Source organism: Lithobates pipiens, unplaced genomic scaffold, assembly GCF_037356315.1.
Source record: "Lithobates pipiens isolate NorthernLeopardFrog02 unplaced genomic scaffold, aLitPip1_a1.2 Scaffold_16, whole genome shotgun sequence".
NCBI classification, from domain to species: domain Eukaryota; kingdom Metazoa; phylum Chordata; class Amphibia; order Anura; family Ranidae; genus Lithobates; species Lithobates pipiens.
Genome location: NW_027507748.1, coordinates 351,976,719 through 351,998,330, shown reverse-complemented (window position 1 = coordinate 351,998,330; position 21,612 = coordinate 351,976,719). Strand labels below are relative to the sequence as shown.

At 40.8% G+C, this 21,612-nt stretch overlaps 1 protein-coding gene across 3 annotated transcripts; it reads left to right on the top strand.

Moving 5' to 3' along the window:
• Nucleotides 1–11,258: 11,258 nt before the first annotated feature.
• Nucleotides 11,259–19,453, top strand: LOC143982863 (gap junction beta-4 protein-like). 3 transcript variants are annotated; one of them, XM_077481917.1, is made up of 3 exons: nt 11,261–11,479; nt 13,514–13,609; nt 18,149–19,453. In XM_077481917.1, exon 3 carries the CDS (start codon nt 18,156–18,158, stop codon nt 18,954–18,956), a length of 801 nt encoding a protein of 266 aa, XP_077338043.1. In that variant the 5' UTR covers nt 11,261–11,479; nt 13,514–13,609; nt 18,149–18,155; the 3' UTR covers nt 18,957–19,453. The 3 variants fall into 3 exon arrangements, with proteins under 3 accessions (XP_077338044.1, XP_077338043.1, XP_077338042.1); XM_077481916.1 differs by having other exon boundaries at nt 11,262–11,479; nt 13,432–13,609; XM_077481918.1 differs by lacking the exon at nt 13,514–13,609 and having other exon boundaries at nt 11,259–11,479.
• The last annotated feature ends 2,159 nt before the right edge of the window (nt 19,454–21,612 follow it).

Below are 21,612 nucleotides of genomic sequence, written 5' to 3'. Positions count from 1 at the left end.
TTCTACAAATACATTTTAGTAATTCACCTTAATGGCAGCTGCTATGGCTTGAATCAAGAGCATTTGAGCTGGCTTAGGGACAACCTCAGCTCAGCGTGTGGGCTGTAGCAGAGTGTCAGGCATGGAGTGGTGTGACAGACAGATGATTGCAATGAAGAGATCTTCAGCATGTAATGAGCATAGGGATCAATGCCCTATTCGGCTGCTTAGGCTTCTCTGTCTGTGGCAGATTGCTACCATCAGCCGGGAGATTGTCCAGCCATTCTTGGGTGTCTGGGAGCCGCAGCAAAATGTGGGAGACTCCTGTGACTTGAGATGTCTGTTGTTGTCACACTCCTTCACACTTTCAGGCATGCAGATGTTAGGCCCCCGAGGAAGTTTCATGATGTAGGGACAAAATGTTGTGGTGGTAACAATGGTAGGTAAGTTAGGACACCTTCTGTGCAAGCTACCCAACCCTCAGGCACCCCTTATACATCTGTTTACTTTACAGCATACAATAACAGGAGACTTGTGGATGCATATCTTGGTAACAGATGGAGACAAAAAAAATAAAGTACTGTAAGCAGGGTTACCATCAGGGGACAGCAAGGCGGGTGCAGGGGCACTTCATGGATGTGCTGGCTTTCTGCATGCATACGAGTCGGCAGCTGCTGCTGCTCTGTGTCATTGAGCTCACATCGGGGCTCTTTGCTGTCATCTCTGGATACTTCATGCATGTGCACTCCTCATGTGTGCTGCCAGTACTGTATTGTGCATTGTACTCAGTAGGGATTGGTTATTTGTTCGAGTTGAACATGAGTTTAACTCCAACATTGACTGTTCGCCCATTCGCCGAATGGGGTGTTTGCGGCAAATCCGAAAAGCCGCGAAACACCCTTTAAAAGTCTATGGGAGAAATCTAAAGTGTTCATTTTAAAGGTTAATATGCAAGTTATTGTCATAAAAAGTGTTTGGGGACCTGGGTCCTGCCCCAGTGGACATGTATCAATGCAAAAAAAGTTATAAAAACTGCAGTTTTTTTAGGGAGCAGTGATTTTAATAATGCTTAAACTGAAACAATAAAAGTGTAAAATTCCATTAAATTTTATACCTGGGGGGGGGGTTGTCTATAGTATGCCTGTAAAGTAGCGCATGTTTATAACAGTCCGAGAGCAAAATTACATTTCTAAAGGAAAAAAAGTAATTTATAGTACCAGAGCTAGTGCCAGCTATTAATGAATTGTCGGTCCCGACAATTCACATAAAAGTCATTAAAAGTCATTGAAAAAAAAAAGTGGGGGTCCCCCAAAATTCCATTACCAGGCCCTTCAGGTCTGATGTGGATATTAAGGGGAAGTCCGCACCAAAATAAAAAAAATGCTGTGGGGTTCCCCCCAAAAAATCCATACCAAAGGGGCCCTTCAAGCCTGCCAGGTTGCGTGCTCAGGTAAGGGTCTGGTATGGATTTTTGGGGGGACCCCACGCCATATTTTTTTCAATGACTTTTATGTGAATTGTCGGGACCGACAATTCATTAATAGCTGGCACTAGCACTAGTACTATAAATGACTTTTTTTCCTTTAGAAATGTAATTTTGCTCTCAGGTCCCTTTCACACGGGACGGATCCGTGATGATCCACCCCGTGAACATCCGCTTGCTCAGCGGGGATCGCTCCGTTTATCCCCGCTGAGCCGGCGGATGACAGGGCGGTCCCTGCAAAGTGTGCAGGGACTGCCCTGTCAGATCTCAGCTCTCCTCTATGTGGGATCAGATGAACACAATAGGATTTTCCTCCGTCTGCAGAATCTGACCATAGTGGAGACGGATGATATCGGGTGTCAGTGGATCATCCCCTGTTCATCCGCTGACACTCGCTATCCCATAGGGATGCATGTATGTCTGTATTTCATCCAAAAACAGATGGATGAAATATGGACATACGGTCCGCATGTGTGAAAGGGGCCTTACAGGCATACAATAGGCACCCCCAGGTACAAAATTTAAAGGAATATTACACTTTTATTGTTTCACTTTAAAAATCACTGCTCCCGAAAAAACTTCAGTTTTTAAAACTTTTTTTTGCATTGATACATGTCCCCTGGGGAAGGACCCAGTTCCCCATACACTTTTTATGACAATAACTTGCATATTTTAAAATTGGCACTTTGATTTTTCATGTTCGTGTCCCATAGACTTTAACAGTGTTTGCGTGTTCGAACAAATGTTTTGCCTGTTCGATAGGGATGAGCCGAACACCCCCAGGTTCGGTTCGCACCAGAACCTGCAAACGGACCGAAAGTTTGCGCGAACTTTAGAACCCCATTAAAGTCTATGGGACTCGAACGTTCGAAATCAAAAGTACTAATTTTAAAGGCTAATATGCAAGTTATTGTCCTAAAAAGGGTTTGATGACCCTTCTCCTGCCCCAGGGGACATGTATCAGTGCAAGAAATTTTTTTTAAAATGCCCGTTTTTTCGGGAGCACTGATTTTAATGACACTTAAAGTGAAGAAAAAGTGAAATATTCCTTTAAATATCGTGCCTAGGGGGTGTCTATAGTATGCCTGTGAAGTGGCACTTGTTTCCCCTGTTTAGAACAGTCCCTACACAAAATGACATTTCTAACGGAAAAAAGTCATTTAAAACTGCTTGCGGTTTTAATGTAACATGCCCACCAGGTGGAACTCAATGTTGGCCATGCTGCAGCGGCTGCACATGCAGCAGCGTGTGCAGAAAATAATGGTGGCCACACAAAATATTGACACTTTGGGCCCAATTTGGACATTTTCACTTAGGGGTGTACTCACTTTTGTTGCCAGTAGTTTAGCCATCAATGGCTGTGTGTTGAGTTATTTTGAGGTAACAGCAAATTTACACTGTTATACAAGCTGTACACTCATTATTTCACATTATAGCAAAGTGTCATTTCTTCAGTGTTGTCACATGAAAAGATCTAATAAAATATTTACAAAAATGTGAGGGATGTACTCACTTTTGAGAGCTACTGTATAAAAGAGCTACTAACTCAAGGCACAAAATAGTACGATAGTAAATTAATAGAACCCCCAAAACAAAACACTAAGATGTTATGGGACATTAAAGGCTTTCACAGCTGTGTCTGGTGTTACAGCTGCGTAACAGTCCCAAAACATGTGAGAAAAAGAAAAACATTCACAGATCCCAGTACAAATCAAACATATACTATTAAAGACTTCATATCGTGTGAGACTAAGGGGGTAGTGTATGCTATAAAATGCCCCTCTAACTTGATTTACATTGGAAGGACAAAAAGGGCCCTCAAAGTCAGAATAGAGGAACATGTTAGCAATATCAGAAAGGGGTTTGACAAATACCATCTGTCGATACACTTTAGAGATAAGCACAATCAGAACCCAAAGGGGATGCAATTTTGTGGCGTGGAAGCCCCTAAACATCATTGGAGGGAATAATTATATAAGAGAAATTAGTAAATGGGCGTCTTGGTGGATACACCAGTTGGGATCTTTGGTGCCAGGGATCAAGCAAGGACTTTGATTTGCGGTGCTTTTTGAGAAACTGCTAATTAATAACCTAGTTCGAATTATATATTATCTATGCTTAAGTCTGTAATAGTAGTTTATTTTGTTTAAAACCCATATAGTTTAAACCAGTACATATTAGGGTAATGCATATGCAATAGAGTATAAGTAGGAGGGGGTTAATTATGATGTGGAAACAATGGTTAGTTCCCTTCCTTTCCTAGTTTATTTAGTGATATTTCTGGGGCCATATTATATTGCTTATAATATAATTATTTTAATATTTCATACATTTTATTTAAAAGTATCTATAGATTTTAATATCCCTTATGATAAAATGAAATATTAAATCTGGTGTCCATTTTATGAAGTAAAAAATCGTCCTCCTTCCCACAGGATTCTCTCTTCACTCCCCAATTCACAACCTCTGAGCTGGTGAATCGGGGTGGGTGAATTCTGACACAGATTGCCAGTGAAGTGCTGAGATGCCAATCAGTGCCCACAATGGATGCCAATCAGTGCCAAACAATAATGCCTGCCAATTAGTGATGTCTATCAGTACCATCCATTAGTGTACATCAGTGCCACCTATCAGTGCCCATCGTGCCGCCTTTCAGTGCCTATCAGTGCCGCATATCAGTGCCCATCAGTGCCACCCCATCAGTGCCCATCAGTGCAGCCCCATCAGTGCCCATCAGTGAAGGAGAAAACATACTTAAGTTTTGTAACAGAAGCAAAAAATAAAAATCCCAGAGGTGATCAAATACCACCAAAAGAAAGCTCTATTTGTGGGAACAAAATGCTAAAAATCTATTTTGGTACAGTCTAGCATGACCGCGCAATTTTCATTCAAACTGCGACAGTGCTGAAAGCTGAAAATTCGTCTGGGCAGGAAGGTGTATAAGTCCCCTGTATTGAAGTGGTTAAACTTTTCTAATCTGTTTTAACAGTGTTGGGAAATGGGGACCATTAATGTAAAAATCCACAAATGATAAAGTAAACTGTAGCTAGGAAGGTCATCATCATCTTCGAAGTATGTGATGATGAGAAAAAGGAATAGGACAGTAACAAAGCATAATTGCATCATATTGGGAATTTGAGGCTTACTACAAATATGTAACAACTATGACAATGATGAGACTGTGCAGAGTGAGCAGCCTTAAAGTGTTTGTAAAGGTAATTTTTCTATTACAAATAACAGGCATGTCTTACCTGCTCTGTGTAATGGTTTTGCACAGAGCGGCCCTATTCTCCTCTTCTCAGGTCTCCCACTTGAGCCCCCCCCCCCTGCCGAGTAAACTTCTTACTACAGGGGAACTTGTGTGTGCTCACTCTCGAGCCCCGCTGTGTCATAAGACACAGCGAGCACGTCTTAGCCTTGCCCCTGCCCCTGCTTCCTCCTCACTGGCAGTGACTGACAGCAGCAGGGCCAATGGCTCCTGCATCTCAGCCAATGAGAAGCGAGATACTCTGCTCTCATGCACATCGCTGCTCTCATGCACATAACTGGATGAAGTTCAAGCTTGAGTAAGTATTGGGGGGGGGGGGGCTGAGGGGGAAGATGCACACTAAAGGTTTTTTTTTACCATAATGCATAGACTACATGAAGGTAAAAAACCTTCAGCCTTTAGAACCACTTTAAGCACAAAGACTAGTATCGCAAAGTGCATGTTTACTTCTTTGCAGACTGCCAATAATAGAAACAAATAATTACTTCCAAAAGGACAGCTAAACTAAAGCATTATCAAATTACTCTCAGCAGTCAGCTTGTAGAGCACACGGGCACCATTTGTGCAATTGTCACTCTTATCTGCCCCACATTACATCATTACTCTGATATATCCACAGTCGCTGCCACTGCTGTCAAAAGCAGCAGCAACACGACCAGCAGTTGACAAACCTAAGCCATACATAGAAACTGAAAGGATATTAATGGTTTATCTGAACTACCCCGTATTCTCATGTATTTTTGTATCTGCAGATTGGGGACACTGTCCCTGGACCAAGTCAGGGGCTGGGGCAATTTAAAAAAAGACAGTCAGTGCATTAAACAAAAAGAATCTGAATTCCAATCCACCCCCACTCTGCTGCTCCTACTAGCTTAGGGGAGTGTATTTTTCCATTATCTGTGCCCCTTTCTGATGATGATGTGCTGCTCAGAGTGGAGGGAATATTTCTTCAGTTTCGGGTGCATGCCCATACAGCTCTGCTCGCGTGTTCTTCTGCCTTGGCTCAAGTCCCAGCCAGCCGCCTACCTGCTTATCTCCTTCCCTTCTCTGGCAGAGTGATTTTCCTCCGCTCCCTGCCCAGTAGTAGCCAGGGCCCGGAGAGTAAGACTTGACAGGCTGTGAGGTGGGCAGCAGCGGCAATGGGCAGAGAGCCCTGATTGCAGGCTATTAATCGTAAAAAAAAAAAAAAAGAGTCTGTGCATTTCATTAAAAGTCTGGTCACCTTACATTATTGCCATGAGCAACAAAAGGCTAAAGCCTAGGACACACGGGCCAAATGTCGAGCGGCATTGGCCAATTTAATAAAAAAAGTCAGACATTTGGCCCTTGTGTATGGTAGCCGGTCCGACAGAAGCTGGCTACCATACACATGGGCCGGCTTCTGACTCTCGATCAGCACTCTCAGCCAATGGCTGAGAGAGCTGACCGGTGTGTTCTGCAAGAGGGCCGTTCCCCTGTCCAAACACAATAGAACAGTAGGGGAGATCGCTGTACTAACATCAGATTGTTAGTGCAGCAGCTTTGACCGGAGCTGTCAGTTTTTTCCTTCAACCCGCCTTGTTGAACGAAAAGTAACTAGTGGTATGTACTAGGCTTAAAAGAATCAGGACTGAATGAGCCAACATTTGCTAGATAAGGCTGACAATAAGGAATATATCCACTGAAAGCATTAGTAATTGCACTGCTAACAGCCTCCCACCTGCAGTCTACGCAACACAACTTACATACATGCAAAATTTGCAAAAAAAGATGAAATTAGAAAAAAGTACAGGAGAGCCTCATATTACCTTTTTATGTAAATTTGACTTAGTTTGATATGCCAGTTCCTCTAGAACATTTAGATTACTAAATCTTACTCAAAATAGCACAAATCATGCAGACACAATGGAGAAAGTAGGAGCATGATGAGACATCATCCGCCTGTAGGACAATCAATGTTTCCTAAAATGGCATTTTTATAGCTGCCATGTTAGGACAATCAGTTTTTCCTGACATGGCAATTATACAAAATGGGACATATACTGTAGTGTATTATACAATGCAGGAAAGGTATAATCTCCACCCACTTGTCTTCCTCGTTGTACCTTACATTTTAAGACATATAATAAAGTACAGACATTACACAATACAGGCGGTCCCCAAGTTACAAACATCCGCCTTACATATGACTCCTACTTACAAACAGAAGGAGACAACAGGAAGTGAGAGGAACTCCACCACTAGGAAGGGAAATTCATTCCTGTAAGACCCCTTTCAGGCATTTTTCAGGAGCTAAAGGACTAAAAATAACACCTGTAAAGTGCCTGAAAAACGCCTCTCCTGCAGCCCCAGCATGAAAGCCCGAGTGCTTTCACACTGGAGCAGTGCGCTTGCAGGACGTTAGAAAAAGTCCTGTAAGCAGCATCTTAGGTGCGGTTCAGGCACATTTAACCCTTTCTTTGGCCGCTAGCAGGGGTGAAAAGCATCCCGCTAGCGGTCGAAAAGCGCAGCTAAAATTACGGTAAAGCGACGCTAAAACTAGCAGCGCTTTACGACTAACGCGGCCCGCTGGCAGTGTGAAAGACCCCTTTCACACTGTGCCTCCACCGGCGTCAGAGGTAATTGATTTAGTGGCGCTATTCAGCCGCTAGCGGGGCGGTTAAATCCACCTGCAATACGTCACCGCAGCGTCGTTTTCCCGGTGGCATGACAGAGCTGCCTCATTGATTTCAATGAGAAGGAGCGGTGGAGGAGCGAAGAGTTCACCGCTCCTTCACTGTTCCAAAGAAGCTGCTGGCAGGACTGTTCCTGATGCCCTGCCAGCGCTTTCACACTGGAGTGAATGGAGCAGCTGTTTTAGGGCGGTTTGCAGGCACTATTTTTAAAGCTATAGCGCCTGAAAAGCGCCCTAGTGTGAAAGGGGTCTAATGCCCTGTACACACGGTCGGATATTTCGACCACAAAAGCTGTCAGAAAATCGGATCATTCGGAATGGGGTGACGTTCGTTGCATACAACGGGACTACATAGAGGCTAGTAGCCAATAGCTTTGGTCTCGTAATTTGATCTGAGCATGCGTGGCACTTTGTCCGTCTGAATTCTCTTCAAACGATCGGAAAAAGTCTGATCAGATTTTTTTGTCGGAAAATCTTAGATCCTGCTCTCAAATTTTTTCCGTCTGAATTACTGATGGAAAAAGTCCGATAGAGCCCACACACGATCGGATTTTCCGACAATACAATCCGATCGGACCTTATCTGTCTGAATTTCCGACCGTGTGTACATGGCATAAGAGTTAGGCTCGGTTCACACAGGGGCGACTTGTCCAGGCGACTTAGCCGCCTGACAATTCGCGCTCCGTTCTGTACAATGGAACCGTTCTAATAGGAGCGACTCAAGTCGCTCCGACTTAGAGAAAAGGTTCCTGTACTACTTCAGGCGACTTGCATTGACTTCTATACAGAAGTCGTTTTGCAAGTCGCCGCTGATCGTTTACAGGTCGCGGCGCTGCAAGTCGTGCCGCCCCTGTGTGAACCGAGGCTTATGGGAAACAGGTGTCTCACTGATGCTTTATCACCAATTCTTATTCCACTACAACTCAATTTTCAAAATCCAATTGTCACAGGGACAGAAAGTGAGGTGAAATTTTCTGAACAGGGGCACAGACAGCAAAACAAATGTTACAGGGGTGTTACGCTTCAAAGGTTACAGGGGTGATAGCTGCACATGGAAAGCAAATATTGTGTGAATGGAAATCATTTGTTGAAATAAAACATAAATTGAAAAGCACACTTATTTTCTTTAAAATCTGTCATTCTCCATTACCAACATGAAAACAGAAGCAGAAACAATTATTCCCATCATGGAATTATGGAAGTCAATTCTATATTGAATATCTATACCCTCTCCCTGTTTACATTTGAATTAACAGAGCACTGTGGTTCTGGAACCTCCTTAGGGGCGGGTGAACCAGAAAGGGTAGCCTATCTAGAACTTGCCTCATTGGCTTCTCCTGATGCTCCTGTTGAAATGCCATTCCAGCCTGAATCCAATGTGCCCATCACTCCTGATGCTTCTGTTGAAATGCCACTCCAGGCTGAATTCACCACAATCTGGGGCTACTATGCTTGGTTGATGTTGCATCCCCTATTGCTGCTCTTCTGCAATGAGGGGAGACAGGGATTTAGTTCCCTAGCCCCATCTAGGAATGTTTGCATCAAAAAGAAGTCTTGCCCTGGAGAATGTTAGGGGGGACTTGTGTGGCCTACAGCAATGTGACCTCTTTTACTACTGTGGAAACTGCCACTGGTCCAATGGCGGTTAATTCTATACTAGCTGCTTGTTTCTCTCTGGTTGCTATGGTCTCTGAGTCTTCTGGTGGACAAGATGCTGGACTTCTTCGGGAGCCCCCTGCTCTTTTTCATTTATCCATGTTGAATCTGGTAGCCACCGGTGATTCCTTTGCTATTCCTGCGCTATTCTCATAACATGCACGAATGTCACTATGAAGAGGCCATGGTTTGTAAAAAAAATTCACCTTGTGGTATTCATCTGAATATGTAAAGGAAACATTGGATTTGCTGTTATTTGTTCACTTCCTCCAAGGAATGTTTAGGTAAAGCCAACTGTAAAGCTGGTGACCAGTCTGATGATGGTAGGCATAGACCCCTTAGTAGATGTTTTAATAAATGCTTTCAAGTCTTTTGTATTTATGTTAGAGTTTTAGTTGAAAAAATGTCCTGAGTGGAGTAATGGCTTTTCATAAGAAACTTGCAGTTCAAGCAACTTTAAAGTGCAGAGTCAAAAATGGTGGTTTCTGAGATTTGAATTATTTTGAACTTGAGCTAGCATTGTTCATTCTGTAGCTTCTGCAATATGGATCAGTTGTGTGATTTATGGCGGTGATAGCTTTTCCTTTGTTTAGCGTTTGATGAAGTGTTCTCCTTTTTTTGGGGTTTTTATCTGTTAGCAAGCTCAGAGGATCTTACTAAAGGTTCTTGTACTCTAAATAAATGGGTTCCCTATTACTCTGGAGATCTTAAAGCAACTGTGTTCTGCTGCGTTAGTAATAATATTATTATTATTAATTTGTTATGTTCCATTTGTTTAGATGCAACATTCATTATTTCGGATAAATTCATATTCGTTACGTTCACTAACAGCCAAATCTGAAAGGGAATTCCAATACCTAGAATTTAATAATTATTGTTAGCTAGTTTTTTCAGATTTTCTCATTTTCAGATATTCTAATTTTCGTTCTTATTTTCGGATTTTCTTTCTTATTTTTAGCTTTTCGGATTGTTTTCACATTTCCAAAATTTCACATTTCAGAATTTTCGAATTTATTCGAAATAATTAATTTTGATCATAACGAATAACCTGAAAAAAATAACAAAAAAAAACAAATGAAACGAAAAAGTAAACAAACACATTTTTTGTCAGTGCATATATCTGCTTCCTTTGTGTGAAATCCCTGGTGTTCCTGCAAGCCTCCCTGCTTTCCTATTTAAAACTGACCACACTAAGCAGAACACCACATCATGGTCAGTTCTTTAGCTGTGTTGGGAACTCAGTGTGCTCTCCTCCAATGACCAGACTTGTCCTGACACACCTGCCCTGCACAGCCTTTCACTGATAAGATGAGTGTGCTGCTGTTTCTCCTCTCCCCAGTTCTTATGCAGTTGAGGACAGAGGGAATGGCATCACTTATAAAAAAATATATTTTAGGTAAATTATATTTATACACAATTGTTTTTCCTTTCATTTATATTTTACACTGAATGGATTGTTTTATAAGGTGACTTTTTACAACCACTTTAAGTAGTGGATGCGTATGGATTATTTTTGGAGAAAAAGCTATTTTTTTACAGTCACTTAAAGAGAAAGTAAAGCCTCTTTAGAAAAAAAAATACACCCTGCAAGACAAAGGCATAATGAGCTAGTATGCTATGCATACTAGCTCATTATGAATGACTTACCTGAGATCGAAGCCCACGCATCGGCCCTCGTTTGCCTCCTCCAACGCTGCCATCTATCCCCGAGTGATTTACAGTATCGCGGCTCCGGTGCTGTGACTGGTCAAAGCCATGATGACCTCACTCCTGCGCATGCACACTGGTGCCGCCACTAATGGCATGATCGCTGTTAGAAACGGTACGCTCAGTGCGCCTGCGCCCGACTTCTGCAAATATCTCCTAAACTTTTTATGTTTGGGAGATATTTCTTGCACCTACAGGTAAGCCTCAATCTAGGCTTAAAGTGGTTGTAAGGGGTTTACAAACACTTTAAAGCCAAAGAATGAGCATGGCAGGCAGGTAATTAGTCTTTTCAGAAGGAGACATAAACAGTAACAGTCTACGTATTTTAGTCCTGACAGGTATAGTGCAAAACAGCATTTTTTTTCTTTCTCCGGAAGAAACCAGAAGAAAACCTACAGAAGCCTGTGGGGGGAAAGTTTTCCAGTTAGCAGTGTGCATTTACTTGTTGAGTTGCTCACAGGGTTAACAATCAAGTGGAATTCCAGCACACACCTTTACCTGCCCACTTCTCACAGATTGGCCACAATACAGACAGATCCGGTTTCCTTTTAGCATGCTAGGAGAAGAAAACTTTTAATCAAGTAACTGAAGGCACTCCCTGGGAACTGGATTCTATTTTTTATCTGTTTATTTCGGAACAACAAAAGACAAAATAACTCCCCCTTTTGTCCTGAGATACAAAATGGCAATGGCGTATTCATAAGTAATTCCCAAGAGGACATCTTAGAAAAAGGTAAGTGTTTTAATTCATTAATACTTTACAAGACAGTACAGAGGACTCTAGAAACGAAGAGTATTCAGAGATATGTAATGTAGAATTCAACATGTAACAACTTATCAACAAAGTGAAGCTCATATTGTAGACGTTCGAGAGGCATGTGCATGACTGATATGGAAAAGATATGGAATCGCAGGAACATAGCATAAAGACTTATACTTCTATATGATTATGTATAATTAACAATCTACTGGCTGTCTGATTAAACACTATCTACCTGCTGAACTGAAATGGAATGACCTTGGCAAGCTTTGGCATATGTTGTGTTCTAAGCACCATTGTTGTGTTTCTTTTAATCTACATCAAGCTACGGATACATTAATTATATTACTTGGACACATATTAAAATTACCGTATGTCATCTGTATAATGATGATCGCAAACTAAAGTTTGTGCAAAACATGAGCTGCCGTGATTTGTAGTCGCAATAGGCAAGGGTAATAAAAAAAAAAAGTGAAAACGTAACAGTACACATTATGACATTTGTAGAGAGTAGCGTATGTTCTTCAGGATGACCGCAGTAAATTTCCTAATTGCTTTTAATGGACACAAAGAAGTACAGATCGTAAAATCATTATAAAAGTGAAGAGGCAATTTAGGACATTTACAAGTTCAGGACACCCCCAACTTTCCACCATATTCATAAAGTATCTTTTTTAATGTGGTGAATTTTCAAAGGCATATATCAGTCATAGTTATTGTAGTTAATAATAACAGTATTTAAAATACAAGAAAACATTGCCAATAATAATATTATATAATAAATATAAATAATATAAATCTCTCATATATATATATATATATATATATATATATATATATATATATATATATATATATATATATATATATAATGTGTGTGTGTGTGTGTGTGTGTGTGTGTGTGGTGTGTGTGTGTATATATATATATATATATATATATATATATATATATATATATATATATATATATATATAATGTATATGTGTGTGTGTATGGTATTTACTGGTGTTGATTTTGACTTTACTGATTTCTTTACCTACTATTATATTTGCAGCTTTGTAGGTATCTTAAGCTATGAACATACTATATAAAGTAGCCAAAATAACTATACGAAATAAAGACAGTAATACCAATATAAACATTTTATGTGTGATTAAAGTGATATTAACCCCAAAACCATAAATGTAATATTGTAGCTAACCAATCATTAGATGTGGTGGCTGCATTTATTTTCTTTTTTTTAGCCTTTTTTAATTTTTTACTCTGTTTGTTCTACCTGGTGTTCTGGCCAGTAACACATCTCCTGTATTAGTTCCGCCACTCTGGATGACGGAGCACAGGGGTACATTTGAACAGCAGCATTGTCAGTCAGGGGGAAAGGAAGTATTAGCCCTTTGTACACACGGTCAGAGAATCTGTCGGAATGCGTCTTATCGGACCGTGTCATCAGATAATCCGACTGTGTGTGGTATGCATCGGACTGATTCCGTCCGAATCTCCGTCCGACCCAATTTTCCAACATGTTGGAAATATTTCCCGACCAACTGGGCCGGACGGACCTAATCCGATCATGTGTAGAGCATTTTCATCGGACCAAGTGCCACGCATGCTCAGATCAAATTCCTACATCAAAGCTATTGGCTACTAGCCTGATTGTAGTCCCATCGTAACGAAATTACGTCATCACGTTCTGAAAGATCGGATTTTTCGCCAACTTGGCCCGACCGTGTGTATGCAACAGTTTCGGACAAGATCTGACGGACAAAATCCGACGGGCAAAATCCGACGGATTTGGTTGTGGAAATCTCCGACCGTGTGTACGTGGGCTTAGTGTATCTTAATCTGCTAGTACGTCTAACATTTTTATGTTGAACTCCAGCTAACACTTTATAATCAGTTACAGCAGTTTTTTCTTTCCTTTTAGGATGAAGGTTATGCATGAATAAATAAAAGCCATTTATTGTAAGCACTCCTGTTTATCTCAACACTAACTGCTACATTTTCAGAAAAGCTGAAAAACAGACTTACTGGCCAGATCATCAGGTGAAAATAAAGAAAACCTAAAAAAAGAAAACGAATGCAGTCACCACATCTGAGAATTGGTAAGATGCAATTTAATAAATGGCTGCTTTTGGATTCAATACAACTTTAAATATCTCTGTAGCAAATTATTTTTTTAAATACTGTACAAGATTTTCATATTAACCACTTCCCACAAAGACAATAGCGTAATGATGGACTCTCGTTGTTCCAGGTGGCCAGCATAGGACGTCCTCCCAGATTGCACCTTGCGCTGCAGCGCCGATGACTGATCACAGCAGGCCACATGACAGCTGTAAACAATGGACGGCTTCCTTTCAAGACATCCATTGTATACAATTGTGTTGCTAGCTGTGATTGGTCACAGTGATCACATGGTACAGACCGGGTCAATCACAGCCCATCTGTGTCATGTGATCAGCTGTGGCCAATCACAGCTAATCATAACAAAACAAACTGAATGAATTGATTTAATTCAGTAAAATGCTTGCTTATATTAATGAAATTGCTATAAGCAAGCATAACGTGTAAATAAACAAATACCGATCCCTTCCCAAGAGTAGTACAATGTTACTATGGTAATATTATAGTGCTCTGGTCGAAGTGTGCTAAAAAAGAAATCATTAAAAATAGAAAATATATAAAATATAAAAAAAAAAACAGAAATGAAGAAAAACTGTTTTTTTATCTTTTTTTACATTTCATATAGCAAAAAATAAAAAAAACCCAGTGGTAAGTAAATACCACCAAAAGAAAGCTCTAGTTTTGTGAACAAAATTATAAAAATTTCGTTTGGGTACAGTGTTGCATGACCACGCAATTGTCATTCAAATTGCAACAGCGCTGAAAGCTGAAAAATAGCCTGGGCAGAAAGGTGTTAAAAGTGCTTGGTATTGAAGTGGTTTATTAATACATATAGGAAATGCATTAAAGTAGTTGTGAAGTCATTTTAACACAAATATATATTCTTTAATCATACAAACATACCTTTCAATAATCCACACTTCTCAATCTAAAAAAACAGCGCTTATACCTTTCTATAACATGGTTGATCCAGGTCACATGATCCGCACATCAAGGACCTGCAAGTGGGCATCACCACCTCATATTGACTGGGAGATGACAATGGGGCTGAGGATATGATGGTGGGTGCTATCAATCAAGAGAGGGGGGGTTGCAGGGGGCATGCCAAACACACTGACCATGGAGAGTACATGCTGTGTGCTTGCAAATGGGATGAAAAGGGATGCAAACTGACCATGCAAGCACGGATCAGCATCTGTTCCTAGCATGGTCAGTTTACAACCATGAAGTGGGGAACTGGCAGTATCAACCAGGTACTACATAAGGAGTACAATAAAAATTGCATTTTGTTGTGAAAAAACACAGTTAAAAGCCTTAAAGAGACAGATGTATTACATTTTAAAGTTACCAACACTTTAGAAGTAGTATTAAACCCCCTCAGAATTTTTTTTTTTTCTCCTGTGGGTTAAAGACGTGTATTTCATTCTGCACTTCTGCGACCCAGAATCAGCCAACAGCGGGCTAAAGTCCACTGTCGGCTGATGTTGTTTCGATGGCTCAGACTCTGGAGAGATCTCGACTTTAATGTAGGGATGGACCCAGATGCCTGGACTGGCAGCTGGCTCAGCTCACTACTAAGAGCCTGAGCCAGCCACTCCCACCCTTCTACAGCCCGGAGCTCCAGTGAGCGCTGGAGGGGAAGAGCAGAGCGCTGGTGACTAAGTCATCAGCCATCCACCGGCTCTTTGTTCATTGAATACTGAGACATTAGCCATATTTGCTCTTAAACCTCATACACAAGATGGGACTGTACAAACCTTCCCATGCACTTTTGTGCAAAGGGCGTTGTCCGTAAATTTGTATTGCATACACACGATCAGACTTTTTAGGCAACAAACACGAACGTAGTGACGTTTCAACAAACTGACGACACTTCAAAAGAGAACGTTCAATTACTCCGGTGCCACCCTTTGGTCAACTTCTGTAATGTTGTCTGATCTTTTGCACAAAAGTCTGATGATTTTGTGTACACACAATCGGACTTTGCACCATTGGTCTTATGTTGTCAAAAAGTTTGTCTGTTCGCATAGCCAACAAAAGTCAGATGAAAACCGAAAAAGTTTGTCCAATGGAGCGTACACACAGTCGGATGTTGCTTTAAAACAGCTAATTTGCATGTTTGTTGTCAAAAAGTCTGATTGTGTGTAGGGCCTTTAGTGTAGATGTAGCAGGGGACAGACGCAGCTTAGGAACAATAGTGAATACACTTAGGTAAGTATGAATTTTTTTTTCTTTTTTTTTTTAATCCCGCATTTCTCTTTTAACAAATTGAGCACAATAAAATAAACATTCCCCACTAAAAAATAAAAATATTAACATTGTTATGCCAGCACTTGCAGTATACAACCTTTAATGCTACTGACTCCTGCTCTTAGTGCTGATTCCCTATACTACCAGTCTTCAAAGTTTAACATGATTGCAATCCTTACTGGCTTTACACCCACTGTTTCCTCGCAGTCCTCTCTGGCATGCCTCTCCAGTCCTCTCTGGCATGCCTCTCCAGTCCTCTCTGGCATGCCTCTCCAGTCCTCTCTGGCATGCCTCTCCAGTCCTCTCTGGCATGCCTCTCCAGTCCTCTCTGGCATGCCTCTCCAGTCCTCCCTGGCATGCCTCTCCAGTCCTCCCTACTGCCCATGTCACTCACCAGCCCTCCTGGCTGCAAGCGGTGGTTCCCTCCTGAAGACTTGCCTGGCAGTACTAGCTCCTGCTGTCCTCTCTGACTCCTCTCTGTGCCTCCTGTTAGGATCCTTCACAAGTTCTTAAAGGACTCCATCCTGCACCCGAGTCCCAGGTCCAAGGTCACCCCCCCCCCATACCGGGGAACTCCCTCAAAGGCCCAGACTGTCTAGTACTCAATCCTCAGTTCTTCCACTCGATAACTCCTCCCCATCTGGGCTGGCCCTGGGTATTTCAAGGAGGCCTGCCCCTGGCAATCCTTGTTGGGGATTGGTTAGGGCTCCCTGAGACACTCCAGGCAGCTCCATTCCCTCTTTCCCTCCTCTTCTTCTAGAATCCTCTAGAATCAAGAGGGAGGTGACAGTGGAGTGATGCTGTCTGCGAGTTACAGCTGCTACTCCCAAGCCACACAGATCAAAACAAAAATCCTACCTTCTAGCACCTATCTAAGTAGAGGGTGCTACAAAAGGAATGCAGTGGACAGTGCAGTGTCTTGTCAGCCTGTTAGCTTAGAGAAAAAAAAATAAAAGAGTAGGAGAGGAGCAGTCGAGTGCCTTGCCATCCTAGGCTCCGGGGCTATGTGTTTCTATTGATACACACAGTGTCAGGAGACACAACTCTAGTCCCTGCATGTAAGAGTGACTCCCTAGGATGCTGCAAGAGAAAAGAGCCACTCTGAATCAGGAAATCTTTGGCCATGATAATGGCACCTGTTTAAACTGATACATATACAAGGATTAAAAGTTGAAGAAGCTGTGATTAAACAGGTCCTGAAAGTGCTTAAAAACTGAGGGTTTAATATCACTTTAAAGAGACCTGGTCAGTACTTCTACCCTCACTACTAAATACAGGCAGACAATCTGTATTAGGTGTAGCTACATAAGTACTGCGTGCTACAGTGATTGAGGCTCAGCACTGTAATTCAGCCAGAAATGTAATACTTTATATCCAGGGACCCACGTTCAGCCCTAGGCCTCTACATTCTCACAGTGTTACAAAAGCCAGGTTAGACAAATCTGCTTAGCTGCTTAAGTATCTGTCTGTACTCCCTCATTTTCTCACAATTCACATACATATGCTTGCTTGGTTTATCTGAGCGTGCATGTGACATCCAGCTATGAAAAAGCACTGAGTGGTCAAATGATGTCCCTTTACTGCTCACCAGCTTAAATAACATCCGAGATGATGACAGAAGAACTGTGGCTGTCAGTCCTGTCCCCTTAATGAAAATGTTCTTTGCTTAGCTGTGCTTGATTTCTCTTCTATTGATTAAAAAAACTAGAATAAGTTATCCATAAACTAACGTCAGGATCTTTTATCTCTATACTCTTTGCTATGTCAATGACTTAGAAAGCCTATGTCCAAAGCACCAGTATGACTGTCAAGCAAGCAGAGTTCTCTAAAAAGATTTCAGCAATGGCACCCTACATAATTGTTTCATTATAGGTGCACTTTAATGCCATTTTCCAAGATTTGGACATAATCTGCACATTAGGGCTGGGTTCACATATATGCGGCAGTGGGTTCATGCCTGGGGTCCGGTGTGTGTCTGTTCACTGGTTCAGGGGCAATTCAGGTCCGAAATTTTGCCTGTATTTGCATCTAAACTGGACCCAAACAAGTACAGGACCCTTTTTCACTCTGACACTTGCCTGTCATGCAAATTGGATACAGGGAAACCTGTAACCAATTTGCATTTGTGTGAACTTGGCCTAAACATATACTGACACACAGACATTGCTGCATAACATTTGATATATTGTCTACATTTTAACATATGCATGTAACCTATAATTTGGAAATACTTTTTTCTTAATAACCTTTCTTTCCCGTTTTCAAAGGTAAATCATGAATTGGGGTGTCTTTCAAGGCCTTCTGAGTGGAGCAAGCCATTTTTCAACAGGCTTTGGACGTATTTGGCTATCTGTGGTCTTTGTCTTCCGCTTGTTGGTTTATGTGGTAGCAGCTGAAAGGGTTTGGGGTGATGAACAAGGCGACTTTGAGTGTAACACAAAACAGCCTGGATGCACTAATGTCTGCTATGATAATTACTTTCCAGTGTCCCACATCAGACTCTGGGCTCTGCAGCTTATTTTGGTCACCTGTCCATCTCTTCTCGTTATTATGCATGTGGCCTACCGGGAAGATCGTGAAAGGAAACACAGGGAAAAGCAAGGAGAGAACTGTGGACGGCTGTATACAGACATCGGAAAGAAGCGAGGAGGTTTATGGTGGACCTATCTTATCAGCCTTATAGCCAAAGCTTTGGTGGATGCATTGTTTCTCTACATCTTTCATCATATTTATAAGGACTATTCATTGCCAAGAATTGTCAAGTGTACTTTGAATCCATGTCCCAATATTGTTGACTGCTTTATATCAAGACCTACTGAAAAAAATATTTTCACATTGTTTATGGTGATCACAACAATAGTCTGTATTTTGCTTAATCTGTGTGAGATAGGATATCTATTGACTAAGAGGTGTCGTGAATGTGCGATTCAAAGACATCTCAAGAGTCAGCCGCCTCACGTAATTTCATATCTTCAGAAGCAAGAGATGTTTCACGCTAACAACAAGCTCAATGAGGAACTTGACCAGCTGAATCCCTGTGATCGTGTCATGCCACCAGAAACTAAACTGAAATAACCTCAGGTCACGGAATCAAACCTCAGGAACAGAACCCCACCAAAAACATTTTTTTTTATAATGAACTGTTATCACGCCACTTAAATTAGACAAAAACTTTTTTCATTCTTTGAAAAAAATATATGTGAGAAAAACAAGCAAAACCAGCAATGAATAAGTGACTTTTCAAGGACAGATTGGTGAACAAGTTATGCTTATCATTGCCACATTGTTTTTACAAACTTCCTTCTCCTGTTCTAACCTGTTTTCGTGTGTTAAGCAAGGTGATCACAAAGGGTGCCCCAGGAAAAGTCATGGGCATAGCTGTTCACATTACCAGACTATGACATTTATAGTTCTCTAGGGACTTGTAAGGGCTGTTTTTACAGCTGGTTACAATCATAATTTGATAAAGCACTGTACTGAACAAAGGTCCCTGAACTTTAAGATATACTATTGGATCGTGACTGAGAAACATTTGTCTTGTGTTGTTATTTCATTAAAAATGCTTTATCGTCTTTTGCCTATTTTCTCACATTTAAAACTCATTTTGCCACTAAGAATTAGTCGCATATCAATTTACAGATTACTTGTTGACATAATATTCTGCTCATCTGAATGGGTGGCATTACTTACTATACTTACAAAAGGTATAATGGATATAGAGAGAATATATATATATATATATATATATATATATATATATATATATATATATATATGCACACATATATACACAGTGCCTTGAAAAAGTATTGAAACCCCTTGAAATTGTCCACATTTTGTCATTTTACAGCCAACACTTAAAAATGTAAATGTATAGACCAATGATGGCAAACCTTGGCACCCCAGATGTTTTGGAACTATATTTCCCATGATGCTCAAGTACACTGCAGAGTACATGAGAATCATGGGAAATGTATTTGCAAAACATCTGGGGTGCCAAGGTTCGCTATCACTGGTATAGACCAACACAAAGTGGCACATAATTGTGAAGTGGAAGAGAAATTATAAATGGTTTTAATTTTTTTTTACAAATAAATAACTGAAAAGTGTGGTGTGCATATGTATTCAGCCTAACTAAAATCTATTGGGACCAATTGCCTTCAGAAGTCACCTAATTGGTAAATAGGGTCCACTTGTGTGTAATTTAAACTCAGTATAAATACAGCTGTTCTGTGAATCCCTCAGAGGTATATATAGTATTTCCATATCGGTTATACAAAAAGGATGTCTGGTTATCTTTTAATACACTTAAAGAACGTTATCAGTTATCAAGTAACAACTTTTATCAATATCTTCAAATACGTCATGCACTACAATGTCAGATGTTCAATTTTCAGCTGCAATATAATCCCTCTAAACTTTTATCCATGGCCATCTCTACATCCTGTATGAAACGGGGGTTAATAGGAGATCTTTATTCTGTCCTAAAAATGACAGATAGCACCCTAATGCAGGTAAACATCTTCACTTCCTGGCAAAGGGATTTCAAATTTTTGGATGAGGAGAAGTGGACTCAGGCACTGGATGTTAGACCAAAGGTCTCTTTCGCCATCTCAGTGGTTGACTCAACTTTTTATTCTGCCTAGGGTTCATTACACCCACAAAAGTTCTATGCTTGGGGAAAATCCATAACACCATTATTTCCCCGTTGCGCTTTAACTGATGGCTCTTTAGTCACATGCTCTGGTGATGTCCCAAATTCCATCTCCATTGGGAAAGAGTGTTTATAACTCTAAATTCATTATGCTCAACTAAAATGGTAGGAAACCCTACATTTGCACTTGTGGGAATAATCCCTGAGGGAATGCTACCAGATGAGATGCATACTATGTGGATTAGGTCCTTATATCTAGCATGCAAACTCATTCTACAAAAATGGACCTCTCCTGCACCTCCAACCCACAAACAGTGGTGTGAATTTGAATTATATACTAAAAAGAGGAAAACGTATAAACATATCAGATGCCCCAAAAAAATTTAAAAAAATATGGTCACGTTGGATAGGTCCTAGTAATTTATTATGTAATGCTTTATCCAATATCATAGAGGAGAGTAGTTAAAATGCATGTGAATGTTCACCTGTTTGAATAGGTTTGGCAGAGAGAAATGGGCTTGTTGGATAGGGTTAATATGTGCGGTTTTGAGGGAGTTTCTACTAATTAAAGTTGATAATGGGTTTGGTGTAAACTTCCCCTTTTAGTAATAAGCCGCATAAATTTAATTAAGATGATCCGGATGCCGCAACTTTTATATTCTTTTGCATAATTCCCCAGTTTGGATCCTTCTGAAGAACTTTAAAATTAATAGGATATTTAGAAATTTGATTTGGGGAAATAAGACCCCTGTATCAAATTAGATTTCCTACAATATCCAAAGGAGGCTGGGGGGGTTAGTGTCCCCAAACCCAAGGATTTATTTTCTTGCTGCTTAATTGCATTAAATACAGTGGGAATCGGAGACCTCAACTACTCTTATAGTTTTCAAGGACACCAGCCGCTATTAGCCCTGGAGGGGGCATTGGGGTGCTCCTCCTTTTCTAATATACCCACCCTGGTACTTATATATAAGATGTTGGAAACTGGGAATCTGTTAAAAGGATACTGGGGGTTTCCTCCCTAAATAAATATACCCCTATTTGGGGCAATGAAGAACTGCCTGAGATATTGACCCT

Excerpts from the sequence above, each read along its gene's own strand:
- LOC143982863 (XM_077481918.1), top strand. The coding sequence starts at position 18,156 with ATGAATTGGGGTGTCTTTCAAGGCCTTCTGAGTGGAGCAAGCCATTTT.